This window comes from Mesoplodon mirus (genome assembly GCF_964341445.2).
Source record: "Mesoplodon mirus genome assembly, chromosome: 13".
Classification (NCBI taxonomy): domain Eukaryota; kingdom Metazoa; phylum Chordata; class Mammalia; order Artiodactyla; family Ziphiidae; genus Mesoplodon; species Mesoplodon mirus.
In genome coordinates, this window is record NC_138989.1 from 12,129,780 (window position 1) to 12,153,670 (window position 23,891).

The following is a 23,891-nucleotide window of genomic DNA, read 5'->3' on the forward strand; positions in this document are numbered from 1 at the left end:
CACACCTGGGTATATTCCCTAAAGAAACTCTCACACTTGTTCACAAGAAGGCCTGCATAAGAATGTTCACTGAAATATTGTTAGAATAGGAAAAAAAAATTAAAGAGCCAACTGGAAACAATCTCAACTCCATTGATAGGAGAATGTGTAAGTAAACTGTGGCATTCTCTGTAATGGAATACTATACAGCTGAGAACATGAACAGGTTAAAACTCTGCATGTTCATGGAAATGAAGCTCCTAAATAACTTTGAGCAAAGGAAGAAAAGGTCAGGCTGTAGAAGGATACATTCAGGAAAGCCCCATTTACATAAACTTTTTAAACATGCAGAAAAATACTATACGTGGTTTAGGGGATAGATACGCAAGTGGCAAAAATATAAACAAAAGCCTAAGAATGCTAGATGCCACATTCAAAACAGCAGTCACTCCTGGAAAGAAAGTGGGCTACAGTGCAGAGTAGTCCCCAAGGAACTATAATATATTTTCTTATTTATTTGTCATTTCTTAGGCTTGGGACATGGGTATTCACTACATTATTCTCTCTACCTTTTTGGAAGCCTGAACCTTTTCATAAGAATTTTTTAACTTTCTAAAATTCAGTTTATTGCCACCATTTAAAAATTAGAAGAGTTGGGAACAGATGTATATGTATGACTGATTCACTTTGTTATAAAGCAGAAACTAATAAAAAAATTATTTAAAAAATAAAATAAAATAAAAAAATAAAAATAAAAAAATTAGAAGAGTTGCCTTTAAAAATCAGATTTCCAGTTTCTCTTGAAAGAAGATCTGGCAGTACCAGGCCCCCATTCCTATCAGACAACAGCAAGCTAGAGCAGAGTTGGGGCTGCCCCCTTTGGACCAGGCGTAGGCTCACCTGTTTGCTGCAGTCCCCATCCAGCCAGTTCAGTCATATGTACACTGCCGGGCCTTTGTAGGCATTTGAGTTTGCCAATCTCTGCTTTATGCTGAAACTGTTGTGTCCAGATATCAATCCAGACTCTGTGGCTTCTGGCCTCCTGTAATAGCTCACTCCTTCCACCAACCTCTAATTTAGTAGAGACGGTAATGCTCCCATGTCTCTTCTCTCTTCCCTCAGATTCGGCTCCAAAGCCCATATGGAGAGGCTGGAAGAGGTGAGCAAAGAGATTGAAACCACCAGCACCTACCAGCTCAAGGACACAGAGCTCATCTACGGGGCCAAGCACGCCTGGAGGAATGCCTCCCGCTGCGTCGGCCGGATCCAGTGGTCCAAGCTGCAGGTGGGCAGTCAGGCTCAGATACTATGAAGAGCCCTTTGGTGGGGTTATGGGGGAGAGGAATGAGCTTTAAAAAGGGTCAGCTCCTAGCAAGGGCACTTGGTGGCTACGGTGAACTCTCAGATGGTGATCATGGGGTCCCAAATTCTCAGATCATGACTGAATCTGGCTTATATCTTATTTAGCCCAAACAATCGTTTTTAAAAATTGAATCTGGGGCTTCCCTGGTGGCACAGTGGTTGAGAGTCCGCCTGCCGGAGCAGGGGACACAGGTTCGTGCCCCGGTCCGGGAAGATCCCACATGCTGCGGAGTGGCTGGGCCCGTAAGCTGGGCCTGCGCATCCTGAGCCTGTGCTCTGCAACGGGAGAGGCCACAACATTGAGAGGCCCGCGTACCACAAAAAAAAAAAAAATTGAATTTGATGTCTCTAGGTAGGGCTTATACTCTCCAGTTTACTACAGACCCCACTTGCCCCTTTTGTCTTATACCTCCTCTCTTTCCTTATTTACATTATCTGCCTACTCCCTAAAAGCATTAGATTCTGTGTCCCCTGGTGTGATTTTTTTTCCTCTAGAGAATAGTTTCATTTTGGAAGTAGATTAGTTATCGGTCTCGGGTTGGGGGGGCGGGGTGTCTGGTTTTTTTGTTGTTGTTTTATTTTTAAGTCCCTAATCTCTAGGAACCTCATAGGAGATACAGGCAGCCCATTTAAAGCCCCTCCTCTGCTCAGCATCCCTTTCCTACATTCACTTACACTCCATGCCTACTTCTAGGGGATTTTTCCTGGTTTGATTGGCCATAGTTATTAGGGTAGAAAAAAAGATAAAACCCAGCCTGGGGCTCAGTAATGAGATGCTCGCTACTCCAGGGGCGCAGCAGCCGGGGTGGGCTCTGGGCGCTCCTCCATTGGGAGGGCTGCCCTGGGGGTGATGAATGGGGAAGGAGGAGGTGATCACTCCCACGATATACCCCTCGCAGGTGTTCGATGCCCGCGACTGTACCACGGCTCACGGGATGTTCAACTACATCTGTAACCATATCAAGTATGCCACCAACAAAGGGAACCTCAGGTGAGCTGACCCGCTTAGGGGAGCGGAGTCTGATGTCCCCCCATTGTTGACGCTTGGGTCTGGCGTTCACTCCCCTGTGAAGGAAATGCTCCCCCTCTTTTCCCGGGGACAGGTGTCAAGCCGAGAGAGGTAGCCTGGCATCCTCGTTCTAACCAGCATGTGCCTTCTCTCCCGGGAGAAACAGACTCCCGTGTGGTTTGCAAGACTACAGCAACCCAAATCATGTTTATCCTACAGTTCAATATCACCCACGGAGGAAACAGGAAGGGATGTTTCAGATTCCCAGGAATAGGAATATCCCATTGCTGGTGGTGACCTGCTTTTACCAGCTCCTGCTCTGTTGCCTGGAGCCGCCTCTGAGGCTCCCTGGGTTTAAAAGGCAATTTCTCTTCCTGCTGCTGTGGGGACCACCGTTTCTGGTTCCACCAAGCTGAGCCACACCTGGGACTCCTCTTGCCCCCCCGCGAAGAACAAAGCCACAGGATACAGGCCAAGGCAGGAAGGCGCCAATGTGAGCTGGTGGCTTCCACATTGGCAAGTCTCAGCTGGGAGAGGAGCAGCTAGACGGGAACAGCTGGGGCCCCACAGACAGGCAGTGACAGTTGTTAATCCTACTCCCTCAGTCCTGCCCCTGCATCTGTTCCCAGCAGCTGAGGACCAGCCCCATCTTGGGGCCATGCAGGACCACTGCAGGAATATTCCCACAAGCCCTCAGGCTACACTGAGCTTATCCCCAAAGTGACCTATTGGCATTAAGCATGGGCTTTCTTGGACAAGTCTCTTCCTTGAGAAGGAAATGGTGTTTGCCAGCCGAGCCCACCAATAGGAAAAGACCCTGTAATTTAGGCCCAGGGCCTGATTGGGAAATTAGTATTCAGATCTTTTTCCTAAAAGACCTCACCCCTCAGAAAACAATAAAGAGCCCTCCTGCGTATCCTAACATTAAAGGAGGGCCCAGTCAAGGTCTTGGCCTCAAGGAGTTTATGGGTTATTTTGGTAGTTTTCAAATGGTGCTGTGATGGGGTAATATGGGGCGGGGATCGCCACAGGGCAGGCAGTGCACCTTTACTTTTTTCAATTCTGTATTGGGGGGGCGGGTCTAAATGAGATATTCTATTGATGAAATGTTTGGCTAATTTTTTTTTTTTTACAAGTTTGAAACTACACATCTGGACACGATGAGAGGCCATAAGAGAATGTATACCATGTATAGAAACTATCTAAGCCTAAAGGAGGAAGGTGGACAAGGGAGACGAAGGGAGGGAGAGAGATATAATTCAAACAGTACAGGGCATTAGACTTGCCATTTTGCGACATTATGCTTAGGAGGCTTGGGAGATGGGAGGTGTAAACCTGTTCCATGTCTTCCATTGGGCTCATTCCCACACACAGAGTAAGCATCCCACCCCACTGTGTGAGATTCTGGAGTTTCTAAACACACTTTTTAAATATATATAAACAAACACAAACAGGCTTTATCTGCTGCTCAACCGAAGAAACAGACATGTGGTTTAATGCTGGAGGGAAATGCTCACAATTTTACTCAGTCTGTGTTCATCTCCAATATGGCACCTTTGCTAAGAGATTTTTAAGAGCATCTTTGGCTCTGTATGACTTCCGCCTTCAGCCTGGGTCCTAGACTCACCCCGAGGTGTGACACACCACTCCCTGCAGTATTAAATGCAATATTGCCTTGTGCAGACAGTATGACCTAAATGTGCTCAAAAGGAGGCCCTGGGAACTAGATAAGACAGGGGATGCTGTGTGGAGAAAGCAAATTTGAATCGGGCCTGGAAATTGGGTACATGACAGCAGAAACAGACTCCAACCAAGGGAGCAGCAGGGCAGGATTCCAGGGGCAGGATGTGAATGGGAGCAGATCTGTGAGCTTTGGGTTGGACCTATGATGTCATCCCCATGTTGACACAAGCCAGGATGTGGTTTCCATAGCCTAGGATTTGGTCCGTGGATGGAACTGATGAGTCCAGGTAACAGGAGCTCCTGGCAGGAGATACTATCAAACCACTTCGTGAAAAAATTACTCTCCTTTCCATTTGTTTCAGTCCTTCTGATGGTACCAAAGAGGATAAGGCATCATTATAACAGCTCTCCAAAACGCTGATTTCCCTTTTAACAAAAAGGGAGCAGGGCTCCAGTGAGGTGCCTTCCATAGGCAACCACATCTTTCTACAATTTAATAACAGTACACGGTCTCACAGTTGCCTATTTAGGTGGGCAAGGCCAGGGGCGATCTTCAGTTTTCTTTCAAAGTAAACAAATACGAGTACAAATGGAAGTTGATTTCTTATTACTCGTAAATCTGTAGACTTTGCTGTGGTACAGGAGGTGAGCAAATGGGACAATAAATAGTGATGGTGGTAAAAGAAAGACTAAAACTGGGAATCAGTGGTGAGCTCTCGAAAGGAAACAGGATCTGATGTTTTTTTCCCTGAGGATTACCTGCTGCAAAAGAACTTTCTGGAAAACTGGCCCAAGTCAAGATTGTTTGGAAGTCTCCAGTTAGAGACACATTCTCTTTCCTTCAGTGAGCTGGCACCAGGCCTCCTATCCTCCACCCTTCCTCACCCAGCGGTCCAGTGGAGAGACAGGGCAAGGTCCCTCCCCTTCCAACAGCTGCACCATGGGCCCTGAGCCTTATGCACTCGTTGGCCTGGACGACACTTTTTCCACTATGTCCCCAAAGTGCAAGGCCAGCCCTGGTGCCAAACGTCCCCCTCTCTCCACCACAGATCTGCCATCACCATATTTCCCCAGAGGACCGACGGCAAGCATGACTTTCGAGTCTGGAACTCCCAGCTCATCCGCTATGCTGGCTACAAGCAGCCCGACGGCTCCATCCTGGGGGATCCAGCCAGCGTGCAGTTCACAGAGGTGCGTGCCCCCACTCCTCCCCCAGCTGGTCTCTCATCCTCCCAAACTGTCTTTATCCACAGACTTTTCTTAGTTTAATATTATCGTAGGGAGAGTGGTCGGTGTGGTACAGCTTACTCATCTCCAGAGCTCCTGCTCTGTCTGCCTCTAGTCCTGCTGGTTCTGCTACAGCTGGTCATTTGGTCATTTTCAGGCCATTACCTTGCCCGACCCTCATGATGGGAACTATTGCCCCATTTCACAGATGAGTAGACTGAGTCTCACCAAGGCCAAACACATTATCCAAGGCTACTAAAGGAGCAGAGGAAAAGCTAGAAGTACAGTTCCAATCTCCTGCCTTCCCCTGGGAGGAGAGGAACTGACATGTGGAAGCCATGTCTGACATCATCTTTTCTGAGTTGGGTAATATGTCAGACTCATACCCTTCATTCATTCATTCATTTCCTTGTACAACATTTCTCCCTACCCAACCCCCCTCTGGACAGACTGGACTCTCCAGTACCACCACGGTTGCTGGCAGCCCAAGTCAGTTCATAAAAGCCACTAGGAACATGAATACCACCTTCTCCCCATCCAGGGCTCCTTCTAGGTGGCGATGTGGGCGGATAGCACAGGTAAGGCCTGGAAGCTTCCACAAGCTATGCCCACAGGAGACATAATAGGCAGAGCCCATGCCTGGAATATCTCACGCACACAGACCTGGTACCTCCTTTATTTGTCACCCACTCAGCCGCCATTCTGCTTTATCTTCGTTCTTTCCTCAAACCCCCCTCAAACTCCACCCCACGAGGGAGCTGCTTAGGCCAAGGGCCAGCCCACACCCTCATCACTGCTGACTCCATTTGCAAGTGGCTTTTCTTTTTAAAATATTACTATCCTGGGGAGGGGGCTATAACCAGGGCAACCAGGAGTCAGACCTGTGTCTTTTAGCCTCAGCCGGACTCTCTGCTCCACTTGGCTGACCTCTAACTGTATACTTGGCTGACCTTGTCCTTGTGGCCGCCGGAACAGAAACACCATGGCCTCTCCCTCTCCTTCTGTCTCCAGAAACCTCACTGACACAACATGTTCTAAACCCACGCTTCTGTGCTTCCTCTGTCTACTAACCCAGCAGAAAGAGTCACCCCAAACATAACCACAGAATTGTAACTTTCAAAACCCCTCACCCAGTACGGCAGCCACTGGCTGCATGTAGCTAGTGACCACTTGAAATGTGGCGAGTCCAAACTGAGACATTCCCTAAGTGTAAATAACACGGTCTCAGAGACAGGGAACAAAAAAAGAGTGGAAAAGATCTCATTAGTAATTTGTATCTTGATTACCTATTGAAAAATAATATTGTGGATAATATCGGGCTAATCTACTTCTATTTATTAATAAATTAATACATTTTATTGTATTAATAAGTATAGTTAATTTTATGTTAAACATCTTTAAATATATTAATATTAATTATTTAATAATTTATTATTAAACGGTGTTTAATTATGTTATATATTATAAATTTTTATATTTTATTGGATTAATAAATGAATTGCATATTTAATTTTAATGTCAAATATACTATTAATATATTATTACTATTAATATATGCCATATATTATATATATGCCATATATAATAATATATTAATACATAATGATATTAATATTTGATATAGTAATGCTTTTAGTACAGTATTAATAAATTACTGTTACTATAATTAATTACTGTTACTATAATTAATATCGTGCTATAATTCTTTTTTTTTTTTTTTTTTTTTTTTTTTGCGGTACGCGGGCCTCTCACTATTGTGGCCTCTCCCGTTGCGGGGCACAGGCTCCGGACGCGCAGGTGTAGCGGCCATGGCTCACGGGCCTAGCCACTCCGCGGCATGCGGGATTTTCCCGGATCGGGGCACGAACACGTGTCCCCTGCATCAGCAGGCGGACTCTCAACCACTGTGCTACCAGGGAAGCCCCATCATTATTTAATTTAATTAAATATTATTGAAATTAAAACTTTTTTAAATGATATATTATTTTCACCAGGTTTTGCTCTGGGTTTTTTTTTTTTTTTAATTTTTAAAATGTGGCTGGTAGAAAATTTTAAATTACTATGTGGCTCGCTTTATATTTTGATAGGATAGCTGCTCTAACAGATGCATTTTATGTGGTCCTTCTGAGAGATCTGCCCTCATCAAATCTGGTAGATTTTCTTCATGTCTTAGGCACCGGATGCAAACACTTCCGGAGCAAGTGCGTAGGCGTGCCCAGCACTGTGCCAGGGCACCACAGATGCAAGAGTCAGTTCAGCCCTTGCTCCCAGAGTTCCCAGTTGGCAGGGAAGACCTGGAAAACATAACCAAGTGAGGGGCTGGAGGACACGTTTGCTTTCTGTCCCGTGGGACCACAGAAAGTTATACTAGTTACCTGATGATGTCAGGGAGAACTTCATAAAGAAGGTGGCCGTGACCCAGAGCCTCCAGGGGGGCTGCTGGCGGGCTTGCACTGGGACCTCTGCCCCTCCCCCCATTGCTGTTGTGTCTGGAGGGTCTGGGGCATGGTGGCCTGACCTGGCGGATCTGGTTGCAGATCTGCATCCAGCAGGGCTGGAAACCCCCAAGAAGCCGCTTCGATGTCCTGCCACTCCTGCTCCAGGCCAACGGCAATGACCCTGAGCTCTTCCAGATTCCTCCAGAGCTGGTGCTGGAAGTGCCCATCAGGCACCCCAAGTAAGAGGGACTGGCATGGGGTGGGTGAGGGTGGGTGGATTTACCCAGTGCCCCTCTCTACCCAACCCTGCACCCCCCGCTCTCTCTCCAGCCCAGACAGAGGCTGAAAGGGGGTCTTGGTTCCTACCCTCATCATGGGGCCAGGGCAAGGTGAGCTCCCTCAACATCAATAATTCCTTCTTCACCAGCCCAGGGACCACCATCTTTTCTGAATCAAAATCTCCCTCCTTGTAAGTCAGATAGAGAAAGACAAATACTGTATGATATCACTTCTATGTAGACTCTAAAAAATACAACAAACGAGTGAATATAACAAAAAAGAAGCAGACTCACAGATATAGAGAATAAACTAGTGGTTACCAGAGGAAAGAGGGGCAATATAGGGGTAGGGGATTAAGAGGTACAAACTATTATGTATAAAATAAATAAACCTCAAGGAGATACAGTAAAACATAGGGAAGATAGCCAGTATTTTATAATAACTATAAATGGAGTATAACCTTTAAAAATTGTGAATCACTATATTGTACACCTGTAACTTATATAATATTGTACATCAACTATACTTCAGTTAAAAAAAAAATCTCCCTCCTTACCCCACTCCTAAGCCATCAACCTGGACCTGCCCTTTTTCCAACCCTAAGGGCTGAAAGAGCAGAAGCACCTCCTATGTCGTTGTGGGCACAAATTTTAAATAGAGGGAGCCATTTAAAACTCTATGTGACCTGACGCAGCTCAAGGTCAAAAGCAATTTGGGGCTGGGATGGGGCTATGAGGGCTGTGACCAGCAGCACAAATAGAATTTACACTTTTCGAGAGTAAAGAAACTCCACAGTAAGACCCTGGCCTCAGGGGCAAAATTGATGGGGGAAGCACCAAAAAAAAAAAAAAAAAAAAAAACAACAATCATCAAGATAAATAGTATTTTAATGTAATATTTTTTAAAATAAAAATTAACTTTTTAAATATATCAAAACTTTAAACAAAGACCAGGTCAGGGCTGAAATTAGGGGGAAGCAAGTGAGGCGAGTTAGGGCAAGGTGGGAGCCTGTCTTTATTTAAAGTTGTTTTTTGGGGGTTTTTTTGCGATACTCCCGCCTCTCACTGTTGTGGCCTCTCCTGTTGCGGAGCACAGGCTCCTGATGCGCAGGCTCAGCAGCTGTGGCTCACGGGTCCAGCCGCTACGCGGCATGTGGGATCTTCCAGGACCGGGGCACAAACCCGTGTCCCCTGCATCGGCAGGCGGACTCCCAACCACTGCGCCACCAGGGAAGCCCTATTTAAAGTTTTGATATTTTGTTTGTCATGGATTTTTTTTGCATTAATTTTGATTTTTTAAAAAAACATTGAATTAATTTACAATATTGTGTAAATAAGTTAATAGTATTGATCTTGATCCCTGGGTTTGTTGGTGCCCCCTTAAATTTTGCACCCAAGGCTAGTGCCTTACTTGCCTCACCCTAGTCCAGGCCCTGGAGAGGGGGCAAGTGTCCTGAGGCTCCTGACACTGCCCAATATCTGGGAACTTACCCAGTCTCCCTGGTGAAACTTGACCTTCATTCATTCATTCATTCGATACTGTTTATTATTCCCAGTCTGAGCCAGGCATTGTGCTGGGTTTTGTAGATGACTTGGTCCCCACCTCCACGGTGCTTTCAGTCTCAAGGAGGAGATCAGTTACCCAAATAACCACTTAATTCCAATAAAATGCTATAAAATAAATTTTATGGTACCTAGAGGCATAAAGCTTCCTGACCCAACCCAGATCAGGCATAAGGGAAGGCTTCCCAGAGTCAATAGCATTTTAGCTGAGAATGAAAGGAGGGTAAGAGCTGAACAGGCACAGAAGGGAAAGAGAAGGAAGGAACTGCCGTGCAAAGGTCCTGAGGTCAGAAGGAACTCAGCAATGCTCACTTTCTCCTAGATTCACCTTCAGGGTGGGTTTAGGAGATAAACAGCAGCCCAAGGCAATTGTTCCCAGGCCTGGATGTCCATCCAAATCACCTGGGAAACATGTTAAAGTGCATATTCTCAGGCCACAGCTGTGGAAGCTGTGATCCCACAGGTCTGACACGAGCCCAGGAATTAGATTCTGGCATAGTAAGTCCCAGTCAGTCACTGGCATTTCAGCATCCCCAGACTAAGGATATCCCGCCTGTGTGTCTTCCCATGAGGCTCCTGTCCCATGGTGAGCTGGGCTGTGTTTCTCTCTGCAGGTTTGAATGGTTCAAGGACCTTGGGCTGAAGTGGTACGGCCTCCCCGCTGTGTCAAACATGCTCCTGGAGATCGGCGGCCTGGAGTTCAGTGCCTGTCCCTTCAGCGGCTGGTACATGGGCACAGAGATTGGCGTCCGCGACTACTGTGACAGCTCCCGATACAACATCCTGGAGGTGAAGTCCCTTCTTGGTCATCATGATGCAGAAGCAGAAGGCAAAGGGGATGGGCTCAGCTGTCCTTTCCCACAGCTGAGCTTTGGGGCTTGGAAACTAGAAGAGGTTAAAACAGAATCTGCAATTCTGGGGATGCCCCCTGGCCTTTGTGAAGCCTTCCGTGGCATTAAGAGTACGTGTACTACAAAAAAAAAAGAAGAGTACGTGTACTGTGTGCTCGGCACCCCTCCAAGCACTTTGCATGTATTAGGTGCTCATTTAATCCTTACCACAACCTCCAGGTGTGATAATTCCCCTTTCACAGATGAGGAAACTGAGGCCTTTGGGAGGGTTAAAATGACGATGAGCTCAAGATCATACAGCTAGGGAGTGGCAGAGCTGGGATGTGAACCCAGTCTGGCTTTTTTTTCTTCCCCTCACCCTGGCAGTCTGGCTTTATGATCCGAGTTCATAAGCATTCTACTGCACTGCCTGTCAGTGTCAAGCCTTGTTAGAAGGTTTTGAGAACGACCCATGAACATGGGACATTTTTGGTCTCTTTTCTTAAAAAAACAAGGCTTGACAGTGATTCCCCACCGTGTACATTTCTGGGTGGAGGTTCTGATTCTCTCCAGGGCTGAGTCATCCTGATCTACAAAAGAGTGCTGGGGCGGACTGCTCCCTGGAGTTCCACTTCGGTGAAAGCATCAGGATTGCCGTGGTTTTTGTCAGCAAATGTTGTTTGTAACCACAGTCTGCTGTGATTGGCCTTGTTTCAAAAGAGAACACTGAGAAACAGAGAAGTTAAGTGCTGAGCCTACATCACGCAGTAAATAAAGCACAGGGCAAAATTCGAACTCGGAAACAAGCGTTAGGTTTATATTATTAAAATCCATGGGTGTTCACCTGGGTGGACCTTAAGGGCATTATGCTAAGTGAGATAAATCAGACAGAGAAAGACAAATACTACATGATCTCACGTATGTGTGGAATCTAAAAAAGCCAAACTCCCCAAAACAGAGAGTAGAGTGGTGATTACCAGGGGCTGGGGAGGCGGGGCAGGAGAACTGGGGAAGATGTGGTGGAAGTGTACAAACCTGCAACTAGCAGATAAATAATTCCTGGAGATTTAATGCACAGCATAGTGATTATACTCAACAATGATACTGTTGTAAATTTCAGAGTTGCTAAGAGACTAGATCTTGATTGTTCTCACCACAAAAAAGAAATGGTAATTATTTGATTGGATAAAGGTGTTAACTAACCCTACAGCGGTAATCATATTGCAATATATAAATGTATCAAACCAATATCTCTCACACCTGAAATACACATAACGTTATATGTCAATTTTATCTCAATTTAAAAAAATTCCATGGGTGCTGGCCTGGAAAACGGAACCAGGGGTCCTCAGCCTCGCCACACACTGGAATTACCTAGGGAGTTTTATTATGCTGGGGTCCCACTCCCCAGAATTTGGATGAAAGTGCTCCAGGGTGGAGCCCAGGCACCAGTATTTTTCAAAGCTCCCCAGAAGATTCTACTGGGAAGCCACTGATTTATACAAACTCCTGGCAGGAAAGGAAAAAACATTTCCAGGCAATTTCCAGAAATGTGGCTCAAGTCATATTTGGGAGTTTTTAAAGTCATATATATATATATATATATATATATATATATATATATATATATATATATATTTGCACTTTCTTGCAACTAATTTCTATTCTTTTAACCAAAATAATGCTGTAGAAGTAACAAGAGCAGCATGACTGGCTGTACACACGCTCTTCTTTTATAAAATAACTCAAGTTTTATATGTATTTATGTAAAGCAGCGAATTTCTTACTCTCTGTGTTTGTATCATCACTAAAAGACCCCAAACAGACCCTAACACCTCAGCCTCAAAAGAGTAAATTAATGTCTGCTATTGTGATCCCTGCTTACATTTCGATTGCAAAGAGTAGTCACTGGGTAACTTAAATGAGACACGCTTCCACCCCAGCCTTCCAGTTCTAACTGCCATTATGTACAAATGTTGACATCTGGGGCTGGGAAGCAATTTACCCAAACTTGAGAAATTGTCACTTTCTAACCCCATAATGAGACCTAGGTTCCCACAAGTGACTAGAATTGACAGAGGAAGTGAGAAGCCAGGCTCTAATTAATGGATTTGCTATTGGGTCTTCCCTCCTCCTGACATCAGCTTAGCTGGAGCTGTAACATAAATGTCAGGAGTTGTTTTCTCCGAGTAGTTTTGCCAAAGGAATCTGCCAGCTGGGGAGCCGCTCCCAGGTCTTGGGCATTACGCATCTCCCTGGGCTCCAGCCCCGAGGCCAACTGGCTCTGTGGCCTGTGAGCAAGTCTCTGCAGCTCTCTGAGCCTCAGTTTCCTCATCTGTCAAGTGGAGTAGGCAGGCATCCCCATGAACTCAAAATACCCATGATCTAGATTCCAGGCAGTGGCCACACTGGAGATGGAACAGGATGGGTGGAGAGCTTTTCCTACTAGAAAGCAGCTCATGTCACTTCCAGACCCACATCTCTCCTTAAAGTCCCCCAAAGACCCTCCTCGTCATATTTGGAATAAAATCCTCACTCCTTAGCACATTTAGCATAATCCAGTCCTGCATCTCTCTCTCACCAACTCCCCCTGGCTCCCTACCCTCCAAATACACCGGCCTTCTTTCTGTACCTCAGCGCAAGCCTGATCCCACCCCAGGGTCTTTGCATGCTGTTCTCTCTGCATAGAACATTCCCTCCCAAGATTTACAAATGTCTTGCTTCTTCTCATCATTTGGGACTCACCTGTATGCCACCTCTGCAGTGGTCCTTCCCTGACTATCCTGGTTCAACTCATCCTGCCCCCATACCCCTCTTTATCCCATTTCCTCACCTTATTTTCTTCCTAGGAATTAGCACTCATCACAGTATTAACTATTTCTCTCCCCCACTAGAAGGTAAGCTCAATAGTAAAAGGTCCAGCCAAGTCCCTCTAGTCTCTTGATGCTACCAGTCTGTCCTCAATTAAAAAAAAAAAAATTGAGTAAGTGAATTAGTCTGCATATGAGTTGATGAATTAATTAAGAATTTCATTGGTGACACTAGCCCTGTCCCTCTTTAGTCTGAAATCCAAAGGTGCCCCAGCCTATGAGTCTGTGTTTCCTTCCCCTTTCAGGAAGTGGCCAAGAAGATGAACTTGGACATGAGGAAGACATCCTCCCTGTGGAAGGACCAGGCACTGGTGGAGATCAACATTGCGGTGCTGTACAGCTTCCAGGTAGTGCCAGGGCACACCTCCTGGCTGCCAAGCCTCAAAGGGGAATTAAAACCTTTCAGAGTCTCAGGGCAAAAGGTGAAGAGCCCAGCTCCCAGGAACCGTCCTTGCAGGGATCTGCCTACCAGTGAGGTGTACTTCCCATCATGCATGCCTTCCTCCCCATGATGGATCTTGGGTGGGGACCATTTGAGAAAGAGGCAAAAAGATAAGGGTTTTGTGACTTGTTGCTTATGATTTTTTAGAACTGAAATGACAAACATCTGGGACTTCCCTGGTGGTCCAGTGGTTAAGACCCCACACTTCCACCGCAGGGGGCATGGGTTCCATCCCTGGTAGGGAAACTAAAATCCTGCAGGACGCGTGGCGTGGCCAAAAAAAAAAAAGAAATGGCGAGCATCATCTGTGTCTTGCCACTTCTTAGGCATTCAGACTTTCACCTAACAGAGACAAAAACTCATCATCATGATCAGAAGCATAGGTCCCCCAATGCATGTGGCTCCGTGATAACTGCTGTTATATACAGTATGATAGCTTTAAAAACTATCGGCTAAACCATGACACTTTTGAGAGCGAAGGGGGGACACCACTAATAATTGTAACAGTACAAAGGCATAAGCGGGGATTCTCCCGGGCAAACCAGGAGGCCCACAGAATAGAGGTTACTCTCTGTAGTAGAGACCAGCCCTGTCCTCTGAGGGTGATAGTTTGGGAAGCTAGACCCTCACAGACATACATGGGAGGTGTCCACAGGCAGTAGAATGAACATACCAAATCATGTCTAGACATGAATATAAACCATAGGTCCCCATGTCAGGAATAGGGAGACTGGGTATACTGGGGAATGTGTATCCCAGGGAAGAGACCAGTTGAGATAGGATGAGGGTGAAGGAATCCCCCTCCCTTCCCTCTCTACCGTGGGGGAGTGAAGTTTTAGGAATTGTTGAAAATGAAGGAGGGTGCTTTGGTGGACTGGTACGAAGACTGGCGAGCCAGAGGCAGCAGAGATGTGAGTGAGATGAATGATTGGAAGAGAAAAGTGCAGGAAAGGGACAGAGTTTTGTGGGCAGAAAGGGATGACACTGCCTGGGCAAGGTAAGAATCCAAGCCAGCAGACTACAACGGGCCCTGGGGCTGGGTTACACGGACATTCAGTCCACCCAGCTCTGCTGTGATTGACTTGTTTTCACTTTAATAAACTCATCCTTATTACTTAAAATTGTTTATTTTAAGAGGATTTTGTCTCACCATCCTAAATGGAGAGCCAGTACCATTTGCCATAAATAGAAGAGAATTGTACATTTAAATAAATATATAAACAAATACACACAGGGAAACAACACAAAGTTGTTGGATTCTAGTTGCCTGAGCTTCCTCTCTCATTAAAAAAAAATTTTAAAAAGAGAGGAGGAAGGACAGAGGAAGATTGGAGGTGTTTCTCCTGGGTCTCATCAGGATTGAAAGAACAATGCAGAGAATCACCTGCCTAGAAGCATCTCCAGGACCAGCCTTTGGGAAACACTGCTCTATGGGCAAGGGAGTCCCGAGATACCCCAGCTGCTCTTTCCTCCTGACTCCTTGTCCCCTCTCCTCCCACAGAGTGACAAAGTGACCATCGTTGACCACCACTCTGCCACCGAGTCCTTCATTAAGCACATGGAGAATGAATACCGCTGCCGGGGAGGCTGCCCCGCTGACTGGGTGTGGATCGTGCCCCCCATGTCTGGCAGCATCACCCCCGTCTTCCACCAAGAGATGCTCAACTACCGACTCACCCCCTCCTTCGAATACCAGGTCCTGCCCCTCCCCACCTCTCTCGTGCTAAGTCTTCAATATCTGGTGTGTGTGTTATGATTAGAGCACGTCTCAGCTCACACGTGCATTTTGGATGCTCAAGTGTGGCCACCATATTGAACAGCACAGCTCAGTCTGAAAGACGAATGGAGATGAAATGAGTAGTCCGGGGTCACAAGGAGGGTGTTTGAGAGGGATTCTGAGGGATGAGTGGGAAGGTCTAGCAGGACAGTGCAGGGAGGCTGGACCAGCCACTCTGTGCCAGGACCCCTGTGGTCACCACTGTCAGAATTGTTCCCTTCAAGGGCTAAGGGTTGGACGTGGCTGGACAGCCACAAGCCCCCAGGGAGCCCTGAGCATCTCCCAAGAGGAGCCAGGGCCCCTCACTGCAGTGACCATACTCCTCTCTTCCCAGCCTGACCCTTGGAACACCCACATCTGGAAAGGTACCAATGGGACCCCCACAAAGCGGCGAGCCATTGGCTTCAAGAAGCTGGCAGAGTAAGTCTCCTAAAGTAGGTGGGGATGGGGGATGGATGTGCCCCCGCATTCAAAGAGCCCCAGAAAAGAAGGCTGGAAACATGCTTGCGCCTCTGCCCTCTTGTGTGACATGATTTCTCCATTTTCTCCAACCCCCTCGTGCCTCCTTTGCCTCAGAGTCTGGGATGCAAACATCACCATGACTCTTCTTCTTCCCAACCTCACTTTCCTCCCCGCCACTTTCCTAAATTCTTGTCCTGGAGACAGTGTTGTGTTGATAAACCAGCTCTCCAATTAGTAAAGTTGGCCATAATAATGATAATAGATTTGTAATCGTTGCCAATTTCTGTGGTGTAAATACTCCCACTATGGCCCATTTCAAGCTCTCAACAGGAAGTCACTGAAGCCAGAGCTGGGAGGAGCTAGGACCAGCTGGCTGCAGCCCACCACTGCCTAGAGAGGCCTCTCACCCAGGGCTGGCTCTCATTTCACTCACTCATTCACTCATTCAGCCAACAAATGGATACTAAGTGCCTACTCGGTGCCCGGCACTGTGCTGGGCTCCAGAGATGCCATGATGAGCCAGATGATGTGGTCCTGCCCTCATGAAGCTCACAGCTACCATCAAGGAACGATTCATGGTGCCATAAAATAGACTTCAGCCAGTTTGGGAGGTCAAAGGGGGCTTCCCGCAGGAGATGACAATTGAGCTGAAGAATGACATGAATAAGACTTCACTGAGAAAAGGAGGGAGGGAAGAGGGTTAGGGACCAAGGCTATTGAAGAGTAATTGTCCTGAAGAACTCGTGGTCAGCCAGGGGACCAGCTGACAAGTGGGGTGGGGTTGACAGATGGTTTAATGGGGATGCCAGCTTCCTGTCTAAGGATAGAGAACTCCCTGATCCACTCAGCAAAGACCCTCTGTTGGGAGCTCACTTTTTGGCAGAGGGGCTAGTATGCACCGAGCTACTTAGTCACTTTCCTCAGCCCCTCGGGTCCAGCTCTCAACAGGTGACTGGTAGGTCTTGCAGGGACTGAAACCTAGATCCTGGATCCACTAATATGGTCCACAGGATCTCTCCCTTCTCTCCCTCCCTCCCCTTTCTCCTTCCATCTAACTTTATCTTGCAGCCAAGCAAGAATGCATCAGCAGCCATTCTTTCCCTAACAAGAGCATCACAAATTCTCAGGGACAGCAGCCTTTGGCTTCAGTTCAGTTCAAACTCTCTCTGAGGGAGGAAGGGAGGGAAAAATCTAAAGAATTAATTGCACTATTAAGTTCGGGGTAGAAACAATGGGAGTTAATTATAGATGCTTTTTTACGATCCGGATCATTCAAAGGGAACCCTCCAGGCATCTTTTATTCTCTTCTGTTTCTCCCCCTTTAGCTCCCAGTGCTCTGGCAGCATGGGTGGTTTCCCTGATTCTAAAAAAGTGATGAATTTACCACCGATAATCCCCAGATTGGGGTAACTAGCAATTTGTCTACTCTGAGATTCCTAGTTAGAACAGGGATGCTTGCTCGGAAGGTGAGCCCAGGCATTCATGGATGGGAAGGAAGAAGCACTGGTTCTGAATTCTCCATTTAACTAGAAAGAGCCTCGACTTGACATTTAAACTCCCCAGGGCTTTGGTGGTAGCGGTATGTTTAAAATCCATTCCTTCTTTTGATAGATACATATTTAGTGCCTGTTAAGTATCAGCCTCTGCAAGACCCTGGATGTGCGTGGCTGCTTAAACCAGACTTGGTCCTTCCTTTGTGGATTTATGAACCTCTAAAATCTCTTCTAGCTCAATACCTGGTGATTTATTAGTGATTCGTTCTCTCCCTCTCTCTCTCTCTCTCCCCCTCTCTCTCACACACACACACGCACGCACATACACACACACGCACACACACACACGAACATAAGCCCCATGACAGCCATTTCTCTGTGTTTCCATTCCTATAACAATGCCTGGCACATAGCTAGGCACTCAACAAACACTTGATGAATGAACAAATGAGTGAAGGAATGAATGATCATCTTTTGGGGCAATGCTTGGCAAACCAACGTTCTCAAGACTGGGATCAATTAATCAAGTAACAAACTAATGAAACTAACTAACCATGTTAGCTCATGACCAGTTGGTCTGGAGTGACTTAAGAAAGGGATCAATATGGCACCTAAACTTGCACTTTGAGTATCCCTGAAGCCATCAAAGATTAGGAGAGAAAGTTCCCTCCTATTAAATTTCATGGATCATGGTTCTTGCCCCAGAGTCCCAGCGTGGCATCCTCCCTCCTTTCTGCATTTCCCATTTTCCTCTCCATCCTCTCCCCTCCAGAGCCGTCAAGTTCTCAGCCAAGCTGATGGGACAGGCCATGGCCAAGAGGGTCAAGGCTACCATCCTGTACGCCACAGAGACGGGCAAATCGCAGGCTTATGCCAAAACCCTGTGTGAGATCTTCAAACATGCCTTTGACGCCAAGGTGGGTAGGGGGCAGTGCCAGCTCTCTGACCCTTCATGGTAAAGTTGGGGAGGGGAGAGAAGGAATTCAGCAAAGAAGAATCCTTTGAGAATGGGTGATAGCACATCTGAAGATGCCCATCAACTCACTCATGCACATTTGCATATATTTCAGGGGACTCTGATGCTTCTCTCCCTGGGAACCCTCCAGGAGTCCAGGAATCATAACCCCCATCCCAAGAGCAAAATATTAGAAAGTTTATGAAAGACAATTCTGGAGTCAGTTTGGGAAGCTCTGCCTTTAATACAATTCAGTGGGTTTCTTTGCTGCAGGAATTCTCAGAGCCTTTAATCTGCATGTACGTGTTATCATTCCCAAAAGAGGGGAGGAGAGAATATAAGTGTTTCCCAAAGATGTTTGCTTATGGATCACTTACTTTTAAGGAGCATCTCAGGAGACTAGGCTTCCCTAGAACCTACTTTGAGAAATGTTGCTCAAGTAATGCTAAGATATAGGGCAAAACAATCTTTCCCTAAGGCGGGTATCTCAGACCTGTTTGGCCCAGGTCCTCCACACTGCTGGACGGAGGATTAGAAAGGAAGCGGAGCAGACAATTGGTCAAATCCAGCTGGGTCATTCCCACCCTAAATGTGATCAAGAAGATTCCAGCATCCTTTGGTTGTAAGAAGCCCAGGAGTCTTAATCAAGATCTGTCTTTACTGACAGCCAACCCATTGCCCCAGACTCTCTGTAGTCCTTCAGGCCACAGGTGACCACAGAAAGGTCCCACGCTGCCAACAAGCTATTAGTTCTACCCACTTGAGCCTGTTGAAATAGTGGCACCCAGAACCTTTGGATCTCCTTCCGAAGGAGATGGCTCAGGATGACTCATCTTCTTCCTCCCTCTCTTCTCTTCCCCCATCACTTTGTTCTCTCCTACCCCTTCTCTCTTATCACCTTCTTCCTTCCTCTCCCCACCCCTCACTCTGCCACGTAGGTGATGTCCATGGAAGAATATGACATTGTACACCTGGAACATGAAACTCTGGTCCTGGTGGTTACCAGCACCTTTGGAAATGGAGACCCCCCTGAGAATGGGGAGGTGAGATGAGCTTTTACCTGTTCTAGCACGTATTTCCATCAGCAGAAAAGAGGGGCATCGTTTACACCTGCTATTCAGTAGCAAATCCTCCAAAGCCTCAAAGCCAGTGACCTCAGTTTGGATCCAAGTTCTGCCAAGATTGGACAGTTCCACGTCTTCAGTCTATGGGTGTCCACTGACTAGCTGACCCCTAGTGAAAATGCTGTCACCTGAGTGAGCTACCTCTTTGGAATGGATGCTCCAATCAAGAGCTTGGTGTCCCCTGCTCCAGATGAGAGAAGCAGGGACAATATTTTTGTAGAAAGCCACAAAGGGGATTTGTGTGCTGGGGGTGGTGAGGGGAGTCCACACCTGTAGCCCTTTATAAATAGCCCTCTTCCACGTGCAGCATTGCTGCCCAGCCTGAGCCCCTGACGCCCTGGCCCCCAGGCATCAGGCTCCTCTTTTGCCAGTTAGGTCCCCAGACCCTTTCCCCGACCCCGTTCCAGACTTAATCACGCACGCCTCACATTTTGCTTATCTCTTTCGGCCTCCAGAAATTTGGCTGCGCTTTGATGGAAATGAGGCACCCCAACTCTGTGCACGAGGAAAGGAAGTAAGTGAAAGACCCGCCAGTGTCACATGACACCCTGTGAGGGTAACTGAAAATTGTCTTTTGGCATCTGGGGCTCACATCTGAGTTCTGGGTAGTTTTGTGACCTGAAGTTCATTTGTGACTGATTTTAGCCGGTGGGTGTCTATCGTCCTCTGGGGCGGATTATTTGGTCTTTGGTCACTTCACAGCCCTGTGCCTCAGTTTCTTTTTCCATCACATTGGGTTTATTCCACCTGCATGAACTTTCTGATTTGTAAGAATCAAATTAGAAAACAGATGTCAGCGTCCTATGAAAAGTTGAGCACTATGTAAATATCAGTTCTTATTATGGCCGCCCTTTGGAAACCTACATTCAGAATCAGTGAGTTTCTTTCCCTAGAACTTTTCCATCTGATGGAGTTGCATCCACTAACGTGGAGGCTGACCTCAAAAGATATCTCGGGAATTCCCTGGCTGTCTAGTGGTTAGGACTTGGCATTTTCACTGCTGAGGGCCTGGGTTCAATCCCTGGTCAGGAACTATAGGATCCTACAAGCTGTGCAGTGCAGGCAAAAAAAAAAAGGATATCTCATAAGGTGAAAAATGCCTGAGGTCAAAAGATGTTCCTGGTAAAATGGCATCTAACATGGGGTTCGGTTCTAAAGATATTTCATAAGGTGACAAACACCTGTAACCAAAATTACCCTTGAAAAACCCTTAAATGCACCCAAAGTAGAGAACATATGGCATGTGCATACCGAGCTGCCTTTCTGTGAGAACATCTCAGTGTTTCCTCCACCACAGAACAGGTCTTCAGTTGAGCATTGGACGCCATGGCTGGCTGGTGGTTAGAGGCTGTGTTCTGCACAACATCCCTCTTGGTTTTCTTTCAGCCAAGCACACATTGCCAAACTGGTCTACATTCCATATCCAGGGGACAGCTGAGTCCCTGGTGGTCAGCCTGCCTTCTGTGCTCAAGGCCAACATCTTAGTCCTCAGTCTCCCTGCCTCTCTCCTTCCCACCCTATCCTGGTGGCCTCCAGTAGGTCCCCCTCACCCCTCCTTCAGGGAGAGATAGGGCACCATCCATTCTCCCCTCTAGGTACCCGGAACTCTTGCGTTTATTTCCCCGTAAAGGGCCTCCCCTCCCCCGAGGTGACACAGAAGTCCACGGTCTGGCTGCAGCCCCTGACAGCCAGCGCAGGTAGAGCATGTGTGTGCGCGCACGCGCCTGTGCATGTATGTGCACACGAACGTGTGCACGTGTATGCCTTGCGTTCACGTGTGTGCATGAGTGGTGTGAGCGCTTGTGTGCATGTTGGTAGGTATGTGTGCGCATGCCCAATGCTGCAGCATCCAAGGCCACACCCAGGTCTCAAGGAGACCTGAGTTCTAACCCAGGCTGTGACACTAACATGCTGAGTAACCTTGAGCAAGCTGCTTGACCTCTCTGGGCCTCGTCTTTCTCATCTGCCAAATGGGGAGAAACTACCTCTGCCCCAACCACCTCTGGGAGCTGTTGCAAGGATCGAAGGATAATAACAAAGAGGAACGTATTTGGAAAAACCTCAAGCCTCATACAAACACAAGTGCTGTTATTTTTACCCCACAACCGTCAACCATCCTTCCCACACTAACAACACAGCCACCCCCTGATATGTTACAGGACTTATTTAGAGAAGTGACTCAATGTGAGACTATTTTAGGGCAGCAAATACACTTACATATATTTAGAACTTTCCTGATGCTGGTGCGAAAACTTTGAAGAACATCCAGCTTAGAAACCCTGCTGCCAGAATGTGCAATTTCTTTTTTTATCCTTTGCACTCAGATTTGTGTGTTGAGTTTTTGTGTTTTGTGTTTTGATTTGAGAGCTTTATGGAGTTTTTTGGTTTGGGGGGTTATTTTGTTTTGTTGCTCTTGGAGACATTTTTGGTTTGGATTGGTTTGGTTTGGTTTGGTTTTTGCCTTATCTGAGAACAAGACTTACCACTTTTAAAGGAAAACTGGAAAACCATTCATGGTTTTGTTTTTTTTAAATCTCGAGGCTCCTGAGCCTCTGATGCTGAGGTCCCAATGACATCTTTCTTCCCCTTTGAAACAACTTCATAAGAAATCCAATCTCTGGGCTTCCCTGGTGGCTCAGTGGTTGAGAGTCTGCCTGCTGATGCAGGGGACACGGGTTCGTGCTCCGGTCCAGGAAGATCCCACATGCCACAGAGCGACTGGGTCCATGAGCCATGGCCTCTGAGCCTGTGCATTCGGAGCCTGTGCTCCACAACGGGAGAGGCCACAACAGTGAGAGGCCCGCGTACTGCAAAAAAAAAAAAAAAGAAATCCAGTCTCTTTTCAGGCTGTGTCAGTGCTGAACATTTTTCAGTTTACTTGAAATGTGAAATGTGAGAGACCCTTGAAATGTCTAAAGACCAAAACTTTATTGAAAGAGAATGTTGTAATGGTTACCAGTGGGGAGAGGGAAGGGGGAGGTGAAGATAGGGATAGGGGATAAAGAGGTACAAACTATTATGTATAAAATAAGCTACAATGTTATATTGTACAACACAGGGAATATAGTCAATATTTTATAATAATTATAAATGGCATATATAACATTTAAAAATTGTGAACCACTATATTACACACCTGTAACTTAATATCGTACGTCAACTCTACTTCAATTTTTAAAAATGGAAAAGAAATTTTAAAAAGAAAGAGAATGTTGAATGGGGTAGTCCTGCACCATCCACTAAACCTTGCTACAGGCACATAAATGTTCTATATCTGTACCATCCTGTATGGCAGCCGTTAGCCACGCATGGCTGTTGAGCACTTGACACGAGGCTAGTGCACGTGGGGAACAGAATGGTTCATTGTATTGAATTTGAATGAATTTAACTTAAACTAGCCACACACAGCCAATGGCTACCGTAGTAGACAGCACGAGTGTCATTCTTGGCTACTCAGTGTGAGGAGAGGAGACCAGCAGCATCTCCTGTTAGAAATGCAGAATCTGAGGCCCTACCCTGGACCTAGTGAATTTGGATGTGCTGCTTAACAAGATCTCAGAAGGATTCCTGTACTCATTAAAATTTGGTTGTGACCACCTAGAGGGGTGGGATAGGGAGGGTGGGAGGGAGGGAGACACAAGAGGGAAGAGATATGGGAACATATGTATATGTATAACTGAGTCACTTTGTTATAAAGCAGAAACTAACACACCATTGTAAAGCAATTATACTCCAATAAAGATGTAAAAAAAAAAAGAACATTCTAGAAGCTTAATTCAAAGACTGCATTGTGTGTGCATGTGTATTCAAAAAAAAACTGATCATGTTATCAAAAAAAAAAATTTGGGAAGCAAGGAAACGTGGTCTGATGGGTTAAGGAATGGACTGTTCTTTCTATTCTTTCTTTCAAGTTTGGTCCGTTTTTTTTTTCCAGTTTTAATATTTTTTTTCAGTTTTAATATTTTTTTATCGAAGTCTAGTTGATTTACAATGTTGTGTTAATTTCTGCTATACAGCAAAGTGATTCAGTTATACATATATATACATGATTTTTCATATTCTTTTCCATTATAGTTTATCATAGGATATGGAATATAGCTCTCTGTGCTGATACAGTAGGACCTTGTGGTTTATCAATTCCATATATAAAAGCTTACATCTGCTCCCCCCAACCTCCCACTCCATCCCTCTCCCCCACCCCCTCCCTTGGGCAACCACCAACACGTAGCATCAAATGATGTCTAGGTGTCATTTTTGGCAGGCAAGGGTGAGTTGATACATTCTAGACAAAGCCATAGGTGTGTTATGGTCTCACTCAAGACCCAAAGGAAGGCCCTAGAACCAGGACTGGTGATTTGGAGAGCCATCGGGTGTTGACACCAGGAGGGGGCTCCAAGCC

General features: G+C 46.3%; 1 protein-coding gene across 1 annotated transcript in view; it reads left to right on the forward strand.

The window, feature by feature from the left end:
• The window catches only part of NOS1 (nitric oxide synthase 1), a gene marked incomplete at its 5' end in the record, with an annotated part of 94,506 nt that overhangs the window by 37,234 nt on the left and 33,381 nt on the right, over positions 1 to 23,891 (forward strand). Inside the window, 12 exon segments of the mRNA XM_082640576.1 lie at positions 1,102 to 1,264; positions 2,241 to 2,332; positions 5,083 to 5,224; positions 7,798 to 7,937; positions 10,154 to 10,328; positions 13,485 to 13,586; positions 15,183 to 15,377; positions 15,793 to 15,878; positions 18,186 to 18,330; positions 19,307 to 19,411; positions 19,948 to 20,006; positions 21,088 to 21,189. Coding sequence (XP_082496702.1) covers positions 1,102 to 1,264; positions 2,241 to 2,332; positions 5,083 to 5,224; positions 7,798 to 7,937; positions 10,154 to 10,328; positions 13,485 to 13,586; positions 15,183 to 15,377; positions 15,793 to 15,878; positions 18,186 to 18,330; positions 19,307 to 19,411; positions 19,948 to 20,006; positions 21,088 to 21,189 — 1,506 coding nt within the window.